Below are 15,804 nucleotides of genomic sequence, written 5' to 3'. Positions count from 1 at the left end.
TTTAAAAATCTCCATAGTGAGCAGAGGTACAATCTAGACAAAGAAGAACCTAACCATAGGCAGGTTGTGAAACATTCTGAATTGAAATGAAAATATTTAAAATCCCAATTAACTTCATATATATGAAGTGAGGAAGCAAACAAATCAAATTTGAATTGAACAAAGAATTAAAATGGCATGAATTTAAAAATAAATTCATTTTGCGGAGTAGCTTATAATAATAGGTGTAATATTTCAGTATGAATTACCCATAAAACGTGATCAAACACACAATATGGTTAGTTACAATAATATTGTTCAATAAACTGAATAATATTAGTAAAATAAAAGTATTATTTAATTTTATGAACACTGGTGGAAATACACCTTCAAGTATCCTCAATACTTTGTTTTGTATCTAGTTTGATGTCAGCATTCATTTTTAAACAATAAATCTGAAAACAAGGTTATTCATATTTTGTGGTTTATTGCTAAAGTAAAAATATGTTTTAATGGCTGTTAATTGTGTCGACCATGTTGAACTTGGAGAACTTTGTGAAAATGATTAGTCAAAAATTAACCCTGAAAGGTCTGACATCAAATAATGGTCTGAAGTTGTTTTGTTTGTTTGTTTGTTTGTTTTAATTTGAACATTTAATTTAAACTTTAGACAAAACATAAAGAAAGTCTAAAAAAAAGATTGCATACAGTATGTGTTATTGTTGAGTATTTGATAAATCAGGCTTTTATATCTCATATAGTATGATATCTGTTCATTTTGAGCTCATACTCAGAGGAAAGAAATCACCTCACTTTTATTCAGAGGCCAAAGCAAGCAAGTTGGTGATATTTATGACTAAAACGTATTGCTTGTAGCTTGTAATGTAAATAAATTATGTATTTATAACAGCATAACTGCATTCTTGCATAAAATGCATGTAAATATAGTATATGCATATCAATCAGTAAAGATTTCACAGCAAATAGACACATGTATCAACATGAAAGGACACATTTTTACAATTATACTAGAAGGCCTTTTGCTTACTAAAAAAAAAGTATTAAATGTCCATCAGACTACAGAAAGCAGGAACTGTTGTAGATTGTGTACAAAAGCAAACCTTTGATCATGTTGATATGTTAGTGGCCTTGACATCAAATATGTTCTTGTAAGTTCTATGTGGTTAATTATTATGGTCTTATTATTCATGTTTTTTTTTTCTTGTTAAACTTCTTTTTGACAAAAGAAATTCCTCTCCCATGAGACAACGTCGAATTCCTTTTGAATTGCAGTTCAGTAAATTCCTCTTTCCAATCAAACATCCTGTGTTGTGGCCAGTTCAATTTAAATGCACACTTATCAGCCGAAAGGGAAACTATTCTTACATATTTGATCAATCTCTCCTGTACGAATGTTTTTAATCTGCATTGATTGATAACGTAAAATCAAAGTGCTGTTAAAATGCATTAAAACTGAATGCTTTTGTCTTGTGGCTTACCACCCTTCTCCTCTTTTTCCAGAAATTTCCCGATGAGGGATTGGCCAACGTGGTGAGGAATGTGTTTGACTTTGACTCCTATAACAAGGACACGCGTGAGGTGCTGATCACAGCTCTGCACAAGCACGGCATTCCTATCGGAGCCAAACCCACCAGCGTACACCTGGCCAAGGAGTAAGAGCTCAGCTCCTATTGCCCCTTTATTGTCCGTGAATACAGTTTTATAGACAAATATTGAGTTCTCTAACAGCCACGCTGTCCTGGACTAACAAGACTACCTGTAGAAAGGATCTGCTCTGCACTTGAACAAATGCATTTAAAGGTGAAGTGTGCAATTTTTTTCTTCAGCAGCAGTGACACTAAACTAAATGATGCATGAATGACTGGTTTCAAATAAAGTTTGCATCTGCATTGCTCTGACAAACAGGCCAAATCACACCATTGGTTTAGCCAGTGTTGTTGTGTCCAGACCAGTCGGGCTGCTCAAATGAACAGCCATTTTGTTTCTAGTGTCACAAATATTACAAACTTCACCTTTAACGGATGCATTTAAAGGACAATTCTGGTGCAAAATGAACCTAGGGGTTAATAACACATGGTTACCGAGTCGATCGTTGTCTGGGATTTGTTTTCATGATAATCGAATGTAAAGAGAAACAGAATCTCTAAAAACAGATTCGCTTATAACGCTAGTATGGGGCATCGAATATCAGTAAAAAGAAATCTCTAGTTAATACCACTAACAAGGCTCAAAATAGCCTCACACTAACACGGTAGTATAATGAGGGTCCGTACATGCAAACCGAAGCATTGGAAACTTTGTAAGTGTACAGACAGTTTAATAAGAAGATACTTTATAAAGACAGTACACGTCGCGTATACAGGCAGGAGCCATCTTTGGAAAACAGTCTCGACCAGTCGAGCCACGAACCCCGTGCTATGTGAGCTGAACTGTGACTTAAACCTATCGACCAGCTCACTTAGCACGCCGTTCGTGGCTCGGCTGGTCGAGACTCGAGACTGTTTTTATATGCTAATCAGTTTATAGAGATAAAACTCTTTACATTCGATTATCATGAAAACACATCCCAGAGAACGACTTGGGAACCATGTGTTAATTACCCCTAGGTTCATTTTGCACCGGAATTGTCCTTTTAACTCATAAGCTGCTTATTTCATTGAAGGTGCAATAGACAAAACCCGAAACATGCATGAATTCACATATTTAAAAGTAAAAAAAATAATAATATTTAGACTCAGAAATAACTAAACCTGAAATATTTATGGGAAAGATTATAAAAATCTATAAAAAGATGTATGGGCAAATTTCAATGGGAAGTGAGCATCTCTATACCCTGTTCACTATGAAGAACAAACACTTGAAATGGGAAATCTGGAGAGAGCAGGACAGTTGGGTCTCATAATGTTGTTGTTTGGAAGACACTTGGCGAAGGGAGCAATTTAAAACATAATTTTCTTTAATCTAGAACGATCCTGTGGTGTGTATGTCCCATCGCTGTCCGCCCTTCCACTGTTTGGAATTTGCCTTTTTATCTAATTATTAAGAGTTTGACATCAGCATTATATACATAACAACAAATAATGTCTCATTCTATAAAGGTAATTTCATTTACTCAGTGCTGTATATTATACACTTTTAATAAAGGAAATTATTTGTTTCTTCCGTCTCATATTTCTCTTTATTGTGTCTTTATTTCACTTGCTTTTGAGTGTTTTGCCATCTGGTCTACACAATGTATTATGTTTTATACAAAATACTGGAAAATGACACGGTGAAGAAACAAATATTTCCTTTTGAATCATACTTCTAAGTTTTTGAAAGAGGTCTTATGCTCACAAAGAGTGCATTTATTTGATTAAAAGTACAGTAATATTGTGAAATAGGATGCATTTAAAAAATATATATATATTTGATGGCAAAGCTGAATTTTCAGCATCAATCTGTCTTGTCTTCAGTGTCACATGATCCTTCAGAAATATTTCTAATACGCTGATTTGCTGCTCAAGTAACATTTATTATTAAGCAGCGGCTAAGTGCAAATAGCAATAGATGCTAGTATTTACACTGTAAATATTAACTAAAAAAGTATTTTCTTTGCACTAAGTACAAATAGCATTAAATGTAATTTACACTAAGATAAAATAGCTCTATTATTTGCACTGAGGAAATAACAGTATTTTCTTTGCACTAAGAGTAAAAAGTCTTCAGATGCCATTTATACTTAATACAAATAGTGGCAGATATTATTTGCACCTCAGTGTATGCAAAACCCTATGCAATAATAACACATTCACTGGGTATGATTATATATTTTTTTAAATCATAAATGGATGCTTCTTTATTGGAACCTTGCTTGTTCTTAATTTCTATTAAAAAAAAATATACAGTCATGGCCAAAATTGTTGGCACCCCTGGTAAATATTATCAAAACTGGCTGTAAAAAATAAATCTGCACTGTTTATCCTTTTGATATTTCATTCAAAAAATTGCCAAAATTCTAACCTTTCATTGAAGCAAGAGAATTGAAAGTGGGGCTAAATCACATTATGAAATAAATGTTTTTCTCCAAAACACGTTGGCCACAATTATTGGCACCCTTTTATTAAATACTTTTTGCAACCTCCTTTTGCCAAGATAACACCTCTGAGTCTTCTCCTATAATGCCTGATGAGTTTGGAGAACACCTGACAAGAGATCAGAGACCATTCCTCCACACAGAATCTCTCCAGATCCTGCAGATTCCCAGATCCATGTTGGTGCTTCTTCTCTTCAGTTCAGCCCACTCATTTTCTATAGGGTTCAGGCCAGGGACTGGGATGGCCATTGCAGATCTTGGTTTTGTGCTCAGTGACCCATTTTTGTTTTTATTTTGATATTTGTTTTTGGATCACTGTCCTGTTGGAAGATCCAAACATGGCCCGTTATAAGATTTCTAGCCCCGGCTGTTAGGTTTCGATTTTTTATCTGTTGGTATTTGATCCAATCCATGATGCCATGTATCTGAACAAGATGTCCAGGACCTCTGGCAGAAAATTAGGCCCACAGCAGTAAAGATACAGCAGAGTATTTCATTTTACACATGGGGTACTTTTTTATCCCTGTGTGCACCAAACCCATCTTAAGTGTTTGCTGCCAAAAAAGCTATTTTTGTGGTTCCTCTGTCCATAGAACGTTTGAAAAGTACCTGAAACTACTGGCACTTCAAACGGGACGGGTTCAATGGTCAGATGAAACAAAAAAATAGCTTTTTTGGCAGCAAACACTTAAGATGGGTTTGGTGCACAAAGGGATAAAAAAGTACCCCATGTGTAAAATGAAATACTCTGCTGTATCTTTACTGCTGTGGGCCTAATTTTCTGCCAGAGGTCCTGGACATCTTGTTCAGATACATGGCATCATGGATTGGATCAAATACCAACAGATAAAAAATCGAAACCTAACAGCCGGGGCTAGAAATCTTATAACGGGCCATGTTTGGATCTTCCAACAGGACAGTGATCCAAAAACAAATATCAAAATCAAAACAAAAATGGGTCACTGAGCACAAAACCAAGATCTGCAATGGCCATCCCAGTCCCTGGCCTGAACACTATAGAAAATGAGTGGGCTGAACTGAAGAGAAGAAGCACCAACATGGATCTGGGAATCTGCAGGATCTGGAGAGATTCTGTGTGGAGGAATGGTCTCTGATCTCTTGTCAGGTGTTCTCCAAACTCATCAGGCATTATAGGAGAAGACTCAGAGCTGTTATCTTGGCAAAAGGAGGTTGCAAAAAGTATTTAATAAAAGGGTGCCAATAATTGTGGCCAACGTGTTTTGGAGAAAAACATTTATTTCATAATGTGATTTAGCCCCACTTTCAATTCTCTTGCTTCAATGAAAGGTTAGAATTTTGGCATTTTTTTGAATGAAAGATCAAAAGGATAAACAATGCAGATTTATTTTTTACAGCCAGTTTTGATCATATTTACCAGGGGTGCCAACAATTTTGGCCATGACTGTATATATATATATTGACTTTTTATTTAAAATAAATGCTACTCTGAGCTGATATGTGATGGAAAAGGGAGGAGAATGAGTTCGGTAAAAGACAAATTTGAACTTTCAGAGTACTGCATTCATGTTTTCTCCGGGAATAGTAACTGCAATATCCAGATGTGTAACTACAACCTTCATTAATGTCAATGAACATGAACAACGAACAGTGTGCCTACAGAGACCGCAGACTGTCTCCAGTTCTGGGGCATGTACAAAGCTGAATGAAACAATGACCATCATTTACACGCACATCATTTTCTGATTTAGGTGCAATTTATTTGATTATATTCTTGTATACTAAACACAGTCAGTCACTGGGAAAAAAAACACTGATTACTTTCATAAATCAATGCAAAAATGTAGGTGTGCCAGTCAGTTTGGCTTAAGCCAATAAAATAACAGTTTTAGGTGTTTTTATGACCTACATGTTGTCATAATGTTAGATTTCAATTTAATAACTTTGAATTTTTAGTCATAAGAAATACTAAATACCCTTTTCCTAGGTTACCATTGCCAGACTGTAAGATGGCGGGTTACTGGGCCATCAATCGGGACGGTAACACACGACGAAAGCTGCTGTGTCCAACAGAGTCCCATCGGATAGACATTAAGGTATCATAAACCTTTCATTTATTTTCAATATTTCAAAGTTGTTACACTTTGAAACTAATTAGACATCTGTGGATTTCCTCAGGGCCCAGTGTTTCTGCGGGTTCAGAGTTATCCGTCTGAAAGGCATGAGACCAGATCTATGAGCTTCACTGAGGAACAGGCTCACTGGCAAATCCCCATGAACGAGGTCAACATCATCTGCGACGTTACCACTGCTAACGGTAGGCCATGACAAAAGCACAAAGATATCGAAGTTAGTCTCATGGAGCCAAACCTTTGACCTAATGAATTGGCGTTATAAAGTCCTGTGACTTTTATTTTTACCTCGTAGATTCCATTTACGTGGCAACATGTAACCCTGTCTCGCTGTATGCTATGAAGGAGAGAGGAGACTCCGTCCAGTGCGTTGAGCTCTACGACATCTTCCCCCGAACCATCAGTGGAGTGTGGCAGCCCTTTGTCTCTGTGGCGGCACTGGGCAACCCGCTGCAGGACCAGGTGGTTCTCCATGAAGAACAGGTGTGTGTGTGTGAGACCTGTAACTCGCCCTTCTACACATGAAAATAGAAGATCATCAATAGATGCATCCTTTCCACCAAACCCATGTCTAATAATAGTCGATGGAAATAGTAAATGGCCACAGATAAAAACAAGGCCGAGGCCGAGTTGTGAGCTAATAGATTCACCGTAGATGATGAGATGTGATGTTTGAGCAATAATACCGTTTGTAATTTTATATACTGTAAGTTATACAGCGTATTGAGGTACGCTGAAGCCTGCATATTACTTTGCTGGATGTTATTGTCACTATATTTAGGCTTTGTTTATCCCTAGTTAAAATTGAAACTACTGTTTTTGTAGGATATTTTCTTTCTATAAATCCACTTGTAATGTTAATCAGTTTACTTTACCAAAAACAAACTTAAAGGGACTGTAACCAAAACTTTGATGCATCAGAAAGTTCATAAAGACATTGTAAAAGTAATCCACACACAATAGTGTACTTTGAGTTTATTCAATATGGTAAACAGAAGATCAAATGTATCCCGCAAACGAAAGAGCAAACATGGAACCGCACACTCACAACAACAAGACAGTAGGAGAGTCACCAAACTAACAATAAACCAGAGCGAAGTGACAGAACCCTGACATGGATCAACTCTATGTATCACCATAGTTATCTGTTCAAGCCAATTTGTCCAAAAGTATGTGGACACCAAAAAGTATGTTTTAACTACTCACACAGATTTCTGCAGGAGTAAGTCCTAAAACCCAGAAACAAATTGAAATTTTTGACTTCTAGTTCCAATGTCCTGAAGTCAAGTGGTTTTATGAATGGGTTTTTTGTTAAATGCCTAAAAGAAGGTCTATGATTTACACAAGCTTTTTTTTTTTACATGTCTTGAAAAAGGCGTTTTCAGGTAAACTCATCTACTCGCTAGTCTGCTTTTAAATCCTCAATGTGTTTAAGTTAAAGTCATGTTATTGTGGTGTAGTTCATTTATAGCCTACCTTTAGCTTTGTACTCCTGGCGATTGCATTTAGGCTTCAGAATTCATACAAATTGTGTTCATTTATAAACAAAACATGTAAGAATCATAAACATTTGTTGGCCAAAGAGCTTTATTTTCTGCCATAATCTAAAAGTCAATCCTGTTGTTTTTTTGTTGAGGGAACCAGGGTGATGCTGACTTCCATTATGGCCTGCAAAAAATACGTCATCACTGCAGCACCCTATTATTAACAGATTAAACATGCATTTAGTCTTGTATAAAGACTTTCCAGAAGAGTGGAAACTGTTGTAACTCCCTATTAATGCCTATGGTTTTGAAGTTAAATGTTTAACAAGCACATATGGCTGTAGTGTTTTCTGAGATCACAGTTTTGGTCATGTAGTGTATCTTGATGTATTCAATAACCCTTCTCATTACTTCACTTACATGTACATGTTAAGGTACCAAACCAAAAAAAAAAAGAGAAAGAGATCAAATTGTAATTTACATTCAGAGTGCAGCTGGTTTGTATTAGAGTCGAGCCTGGTGGAAACCTGTTAGCTGTGGAAAAAAGTGGTGTGGAGAACATGATTACGTGTGTATAAAAATCTAAAAATACAGATGTCCAGACATCACAGGAGGCCATGCAGGGGTCATTGCTCTCCTGGTGGAGAAAACGTGAAGGCTGAATGGAACGGTGCGGCCCGTGACCATAACGGCCCGTCTCAGCCAGACCCACCATCTGTCCAAAAGTGATGCAAGGCTTCTATTAATATCACAGACAGCATGCGGTGTATGAAAGCCAGGGCGTAAGGAAGCCATTATGCTGCAGATTCAGTGGTGAGGAGGAATTCATGGCCTCTAACCTTTCCTATGAAGGTGAAAACGGAAGATAAGAAGCATTGTAACAGGAGGCTGGCACAATACTTCCATAAAGTACATATTGTTGAATATTATTGAAAGGACATTTACATTTCCTAAAGGGACCGCTGTAAAAAGGCCAGGGTCAAATAGAGGCTGGAAAATGGTTGCGTAAAACTAAATTATAGATGTTTTGGTGCGTAAAACTTTGACATTAACCTACCGTTATCAGTGTACCTTAGGGAATAAAATGAAATATGACCTCGTTTTTGAAAATGAACTACAATTTGTGAACATTCTTGTCTCCTTTTTGTAGGGCAACACAGTTCTGCATGTGGACCTGGTTACTGGTGCTGTGAGGAGACTGGTCCTGTCTCAGGACAAGCAGGAGGAACCGCAACGCAAGACTTCAAACTGGTGGAGCAACAAAGAGAGTCAGGTGGAAATTGCGTCTATAGCAGTGGTTCTCCATAGGGGGCCTAATACCTTTCATTAGCGTTCATAGGCTAGTGTCACGTCAGGTAGTGTCTTAAAATTATTTTCAACTTTTGTATTGTTGTCATTAGCCTGGATACAAAATGTGCAAGGAGTTTGCCCACAAGAACTGGCTTCTCTTCTACAAAGAAAACGGGTAGGCTATTCTCCCTCAATCTTATGTGTGACAAACCCCTTACGCTTTGTTCTGAAACCTAGTGAGCATTTTACAAAGCTAAACTGCTAATTTATTAGAGCAGTATGATTATTCACCCTTCTGACCATTTTTGGCCAGCACCACATATTTCTGTTGTGGAGAAATCAATCTCAGAATGCACTTCAACATAAATATGTCTAAGATGTCTGAGGAAGTGTGAAAAATAGAGAATTCTGAGGGGAAAAAAATTAAGCAACATTTTTGTGCTGTCAGTGTTGTGGCACTCGTTAGCATGTTTCTTCATGCGAGTCGTTGCTTATATAGAGAGCTCAAAGTCAAATAATCAATTAAGTTGTCTACTCTACTCTTATTTACACCGTGTCTACACTTCATGTGTTATAATGAGAGGATTCTTGAGCGTGGAGAACTTTTGAGCAGTGGGTGGCTTCTGATTTTTTAAACACCACTGATTGGTCATTGCTTCAAGAGATCAACAAACATGTCTGTGATTGGTTTAATTGCTAAACGCTGCAGAAACATATTGTAAATAGAAACCCTTTGACACTCTCCGGAGCGCAAACACAAATACGCACTGGAGTGTATGTCAAATCAGTTTCGCCAATATGATATTATTACAGTTTCAACAGAGGGGGTGCTCTTGTTTTACTTTGAAAGTGTGCTTAGCACCCCTGTAGAAGCGGGCCTACCTCTCGTGCGGCGTCCCCGTCATTTTGCGCCCTAGGCAACCGTCTATGTCGTCTTACATTTACATTAACTGATAAGTACTAAAATCTGTTTTGTAGCTTTATAATACATTAAAAACCACCAAAAACATAGGTGGTACAGAGAGTCATATGGCAAGGCAAGGCAAGGCAAGTTTATTTATATAGCACATTTCATACACAATGGTAATTCAAAGTGCTTTACATAGAAGAAATTAAAATAATCAAAAGAAATAAGAATAATTAAAACATATGTATAATCAAAGCTCATAAGACAGTTTTTCTATAAGTTGAGATACATGCTAATATATAAAAGTGTCCGACAGTGTCATGCACACAAATACAAAACACCATCACAGTAACATAGGACACTCAAATATTAAACTTCATAAGACCCTAATGTACATAACTGATAAGAAAAGATATTTCAATAAAATAAAAACATCAAATGAGAAGTGACACACGGAATGCCAATGTAATATGAAAAAAAACTGTAAATTTAACAGTATTTTACTTTAAAATGACATGAAATGTCCCATTAGATTCGTTTTTCAGCATATATAGTAAACAAACTTACCGTTAACCAATTAAAAGGGGTTTTTATAGCATTGTATTTCTACAGTATTTTACCATTACACTTATGATCATTTTAGACTCTCTAGGTTTTGAAACAGAGCTGTGGTGTCCTGTTCAGGCATGGTCTACTGATTTACACTCTGCTCTTCTTGGACAGGAATCAGCTGGATGTTGTTGATGTGCTGGAAGGTCAGGTTCACACCATCTCCCTCCCCATCAATCTCACGGCTGTGTTCCTGGTGGCTGAAGACCGCTGGCTTCTTGTTGAGAGCAAGACTGACAGGTGGCAATGAAATTCATTCTGCACTTCAATCAAAATCAAGAAGATTCCTTCATATTTGAGTTGCTCAGCCTTTGAAAAGGGTGTTCTCCTTTTAGAGGTTATATAAGTGCATTTTCTTCAACTAAATGTGCTCCCGTCATGTGCAGGAAGTTCCTGTTGACAAAGCCCATGCACATGGGCGCAGAGGACACGGGAGTGTGCCAGCTGCACGCCATCAGTGAAGACGTGGTTGACACTGGCTTTGGCACCAGCTCAGGTGAACAACTCGTATTGCTTGTTAGCCAGAACGCCCAATCAGAAGTGACTCTGCGATGTTGCGTCCAATCACGGCCACTGAGAGCCCTTAACACTTGTCAGTCACCATCTGTCTCGCTTTGGCAAACGCGTCTGTTTCACATATGCTTTGATTGACATGAAGCCTCAGGGCTTTTTGAATCTGACTTATCAGATTCGAGACTTTAGCACATGAACAAACTTGGTGTCATATTTAATGGCTTGCATCGTACATGCGTTCTCACACAGATCTAGTTATGCTCATTGCACTCTACATTTTTACTCAAAGTGAGCCCATTTTTACTTCGTTTTATTAATAAGTGTTATTTGTTAATGCTAACGTTAATTTGTTATGGCCCCGGTGTACTTCAAGCTAAATGAATGAACGAATCATTTAGAACAAAATCAGGCAAAATCAACTAAAGTTTGTTTCAGGAGTTTGAACTTTCTGGAAAAGTTCTCTCCGGCTGGTAAACACCTTAAAACTACCATAAAGAGCTGCGGGATGCAAAACCTGGAGGACTCATTCGCCAGTGGTTCCCTTGAGATTGTCCTAATGTTTTTTTTTCAACCCCATTTTTTTTTTGTCTGTGGTGAACATAACGTGAAGAAACTTGGACGTTTTGTTCTACAACGTAAACTGCACACACTCACATTCATATCTATTTACTTATTAGACGCATACTCTGTTTTTTTTTGTGTGTTTTTTTTTCATACACATAGCTTCACATTTTTGTGATTTGGATAGGGGTGTGTGTGATTTAGAGCAAAACGTCCCAAGTTCAGTCGTGTTATGTTCACCACAAACCTTATTTCACTCAAATGGCATTACTGTATAATAATGCAATGGGGGAATATTTGTGTAAAAATGTTTTTAAATATATCTTATGAGCGACAGAGTGCAAGCACATTCGTCTAAAATAATTCTGTATTTTCAGCTTCAGAATCATGAATATTTGTAGTTTGGTGTCACCATTGTCCTGTGCATTGGGTTTCCAGCACCAAGTCGAAGCCTATTAATTTACATCCCCCAATGTAAAACCAAATTTAGCATTTGAATCAACAGTACATTTGTTGTCAACCTTTTATCATATGTCTTGGAGTATCAAAATAATATTGTATCTTGAGTTCAGTATCGTGATATGTATCGAATCGTGACATGAGGGTATCGTTACACCCCTACTATATATTGTTACACCCCTATTATTTAGTATTCCTGTCTTGGCTAATTTGAAAGCCTACTGCATTTCGAGGAGATCTTAAGCTCTCGGGGTCTGATGGATGACGCCAGTGAGTCCTGCGCGCCTCATTTGATAGAAAGTAATGCCAGTTTGTTTTTGAAGGCCTAAAATAGCTGGTGAAATTAATCGTTGCCCCTTTGTTTATAAGGCATGAAAACAGCTCTATCTTCTGATGAACTACCCCTAGTCATTCCTCCTTCAGCAACGTATCATTTTCTGGAGCGTGAAGAGCAGAAAGACGCTTAATAGAGTTATTGAGATGAATGTCTCTGTCATAAAGATAGAGTAATGCCTGTACTTAGGCATCGGACATCTAAAGTATCAGACACGCTTCATTGTTGCTCTGAAAAATGAGCATGTTTTTGATGACATCAAACGTTCCCATCAGCAGGATTGGGGTCTCAATCACATCGAGAGTGACAGAATGTCTCTAGAAGGTCTGAATAATGACTAATTAAACTGGGGTATAAAGATGTGACAGATGTAGAGTCATGGTCGAAATGCTCTGAACCCTTTTATGGGTTTAGTGGCGAGGATCTTTATGGGAAGTTATACTTTATGGGAGTGATGATCTGACTGTCTTTGTGCTTCAGGGATGGAAAGCACAGCTCCTCAGGAGGTGTCGAGTGAGCAGCTGCCCAATGAGAACCTCAGCACTGCCCTGGGGCAGAAGATCGCCTCTCCCAACCGCATCCTCTGTGACACAAACACCTATGCTAATGTGATTGTGGGATTCCCAGATCTCATGGTGGGTGACAATTATGACATACCCTGTAGTCAAATACACAACTGGATTCTGTAGGTCAATGACATGATACACTTCTTTTTTTCTTTTTTTTTTGATTATTTATTCAAAATGAGTTTCATACATTACCATGAATATCTTCTGTTATAATGGACAGGTTTTCAATTTCTGAATTAAAACATATTTTGAGATTTTTTGGGGGTGGGAGGGGCATAATTGGATGATGCAGCTGTTTTGATAAAAAATGTAAACAAATATTTTTCTTGAAAGGAAAACCTTATTAATTAGTGACTGATCATTTTGCAAATTCTTTGGCAATGCATATTAATGAGAATTTGAATTTTTTATTGAGCCTTAGAATTGAACCAGATGTCTTAAATGTATTAATTTACATTATTACTATCTTATAAGTCACCTAATATTTGTGTATATGTTATTTTCTGACAGTGGTATTCATATAATATTCACGATTCTCTTATAATAATAATAATACAGTGGCCAAAAGTGATGTCTTCTCCCTTTATTTAAATATTATTAAACATGTGATTGTGAACAAACACTATTAATAACTGACTACAGGTGAAACTTGAAAAAATGTAATATCGTGCAAAAGTTCATTTATTTCAGTAATTCAACTTAAAATGTGAAACTAATATATTATATAGACTCATTACATGCAAAGCGAGATATTTCAAGCCTTTATTTGTTCGAATTTTGATGATTATGGCTTACAGCTTATGAAAACCCCAAATTCAAAATTAGAATATTGTGAAAAGGTTTTCATAAGCTGTAAGCCATAATTTTGGCTAATTATAACAAATAAAGGCTTGAAATGTCTTTAAAATAAACACTGTAACTGTAGTTTGCCTTTTTTGTCAAATCATTTTTGTCAGATAAATACCTAAAACAAATTTTGTCTTTTGTTTTTCCTATTTGTATTTAAAATGTGAAGAAGAAAAAAATATATAATATATTCCTCATATTTTGATCATTTAATCGATCATTTAATATACTGTGTGTGTGTGTATATATATATATATATTATTATGTGGCATTGGCCCCTATATCATCTGTTTTGTATTGTTTCCACAGTCCCCAAACGAGGTGTACAGCTTTAAAAGATCTTCGCCCCTAACAGAGGGTCGAGGGCCTGATATGTTTTTTGGGTCAAGTAAGCGAACAGGACCCCCAAAGAGGGTGAACTGTGTCTGTCTGTTAGATGCCAATCAAGTGGTACGAGCGCTGCCCCCTACACAAGTCCCACTGACTGAGGTCTACCCTAAAGGTAAAGCATTGACACCTTCAAATGCACTTATCATATAAACATAGATATGCAATATTGGCTTTTTACTCATATACTGATGGTATGGATTCACCAACAGATGTCACACCACCCATGGCGGCTGCTTACCTGGAAGTGACAGACCTGAACTCTAAGAAGCTCAAATACATTGCAGTCCCCAGGTAGAGTCAGACTCCTTTCATGAAACTGTAGCTCCCTCTTCTGTTCAGCTGAGTAGACACTGGCTCATTAAACTGACAGAGTTTGCATTTGCAATGCATATTATTAAGTATGAATTTAGAATTTATTTCAATCAAAACCTTTCCCAAATGTAAATGTTATGATGTAATGTTTAATTTTAGCTTACATCAAGCTTACATTTAGCTTCATGAAAGCCTGTGTAAGGGAATGGAGTCTTCCAGTGGTTCTGATCAGTGTTTGTCATGCTGATGTGTTCAGGAGCAGCTCGATGTCTCCTTACACTGTGTGGATCTCGAAGATCTCAGACACAGATGTGGTGATGGCTCCTCTGGGCTCTGGTGGGGTGGTGACTGTGGACATGGGAGGCTACGTTAGAGTATGGGAAACCGGCCTCGACAACCTGCAGCGCTCTCTGCTGGAGTGGAGGAACATGATCGGATCAGAGGATGGCAGGCCAATCCAGGTAGGACCTTTAGGGGGAATCTCACGAAACCTTAGAATGTCTGGCTCGTACTTTAAAGCATGGGTCACCAAACTAAGGCCCGCCACCCCCCTTTGACTGGCCCGCCAGCCCCTCTGCCCCCCACTACTTGAACCGGCCCTATGAGGCAATCCTCAAAAGTCATCATGGCCTATTTTTTTTTATTGCTTTTTGGAAAATAATAACATGTCTGCATCTGGTATTTTGTTGATTTTTTTTTCAGTAAAAAAATTATATTTATTTATAAATTTGTCGCATTTTCGTCACCCGACATGCTCGAGATCAAGCAGTGACAGACAACGCACATGCTGAGAACTGTCAGTGTTCAGGACAGCAAAATGATATGTAAAGGACAGGACAGTTTGTATTATATAAGAAAGTGTGGCAGTTTTCAAAGAATATAATCTGCGTCGTCACCACGAAACCCGCCACAAAGAGTATGCTAGCTTGCGAGGGCAAGCAAGAGAAGACAGGAATCGGAGAATGAAAGGCGGACTGGCTGCACAATAGAATGTATTGCTTCGCCAAACTCAGGTCAACCAGGCTGCTGCCCTACTAGTTACCCATGGAAAGATTAGATGAGGCCTCCTGGTTGTCATTTTGGGTCATACAATTCTATGTTATATAGTTGACCTATATATAGTTGATATTTTGCTTAGTAATGCAGTATATTTTAGGAGTCAATACTTCAATAGTTTTTGTTTGTCGATTTGTTTGTTGTTTAGTTGTTGTTGTTTTTTCTGTTTACAGTTGTGTCTTGTTTGGCTTTGTGTTTTTGTTTTTGTCCTTTTTGTTTTGTTGCTTGCTTTCAAATTCTTTTTGATATTTCCTTTGGTGCAGGAATTACACTTTGATTTCTGAACTC

The 15,804-nt window shown here is 37.4% G+C and overlaps 1 protein-coding gene across 2 annotated transcripts in view; it reads left to right on the top strand.

Moving 5' to 3' along the window:
• vwa8 (von Willebrand factor A domain containing 8) overlaps positions 1 to 15,804 on the top strand; it is a 174,888-nt gene that overhangs the window by 46,379 nt on the left and 112,705 nt on the right. For both annotated transcript variants that reach the window (XM_079618780.1, XM_079618781.1), the window contains exons 26-37: positions 1,501 to 1,652; positions 6,042 to 6,150; positions 6,233 to 6,371; positions 6,482 to 6,669; positions 8,821 to 8,943; positions 9,071 to 9,135; positions 10,591 to 10,716; positions 10,863 to 10,972; positions 12,824 to 12,978; positions 14,068 to 14,260; positions 14,358 to 14,439; positions 14,717 to 14,921. In XM_079618780.1, coding sequence (XP_079474906.1) covers positions 1,501 to 1,652; positions 6,042 to 6,150; positions 6,233 to 6,371; positions 6,482 to 6,669; positions 8,821 to 8,943; positions 9,071 to 9,135; positions 10,591 to 10,716; positions 10,863 to 10,972; positions 12,824 to 12,978; positions 14,068 to 14,260; positions 14,358 to 14,439; positions 14,717 to 14,921 — 1,647 coding nt within the window. The remainder of the gene's footprint in view (positions 1 to 1,500; positions 1,653 to 6,041; positions 6,151 to 6,232; positions 6,372 to 6,481; positions 6,670 to 8,820; positions 8,944 to 9,070; positions 9,136 to 10,590; positions 10,717 to 10,862; positions 10,973 to 12,823; positions 12,979 to 14,067; positions 14,261 to 14,357; positions 14,440 to 14,716; positions 14,922 to 15,804) is intronic.

Source organism: Phoxinus phoxinus (genome assembly GCF_949152265.1).
Source record: "Phoxinus phoxinus genome assembly, chromosome: 7".
Taxonomy (NCBI): Eukaryota; Metazoa; Chordata; class Actinopteri; order Cypriniformes; family Leuciscidae; genus Phoxinus; species Phoxinus phoxinus.
Note: the sequence above shows the minus strand (reverse complement) of the source record. Positions and strands in the feature narration are given on the sequence as shown.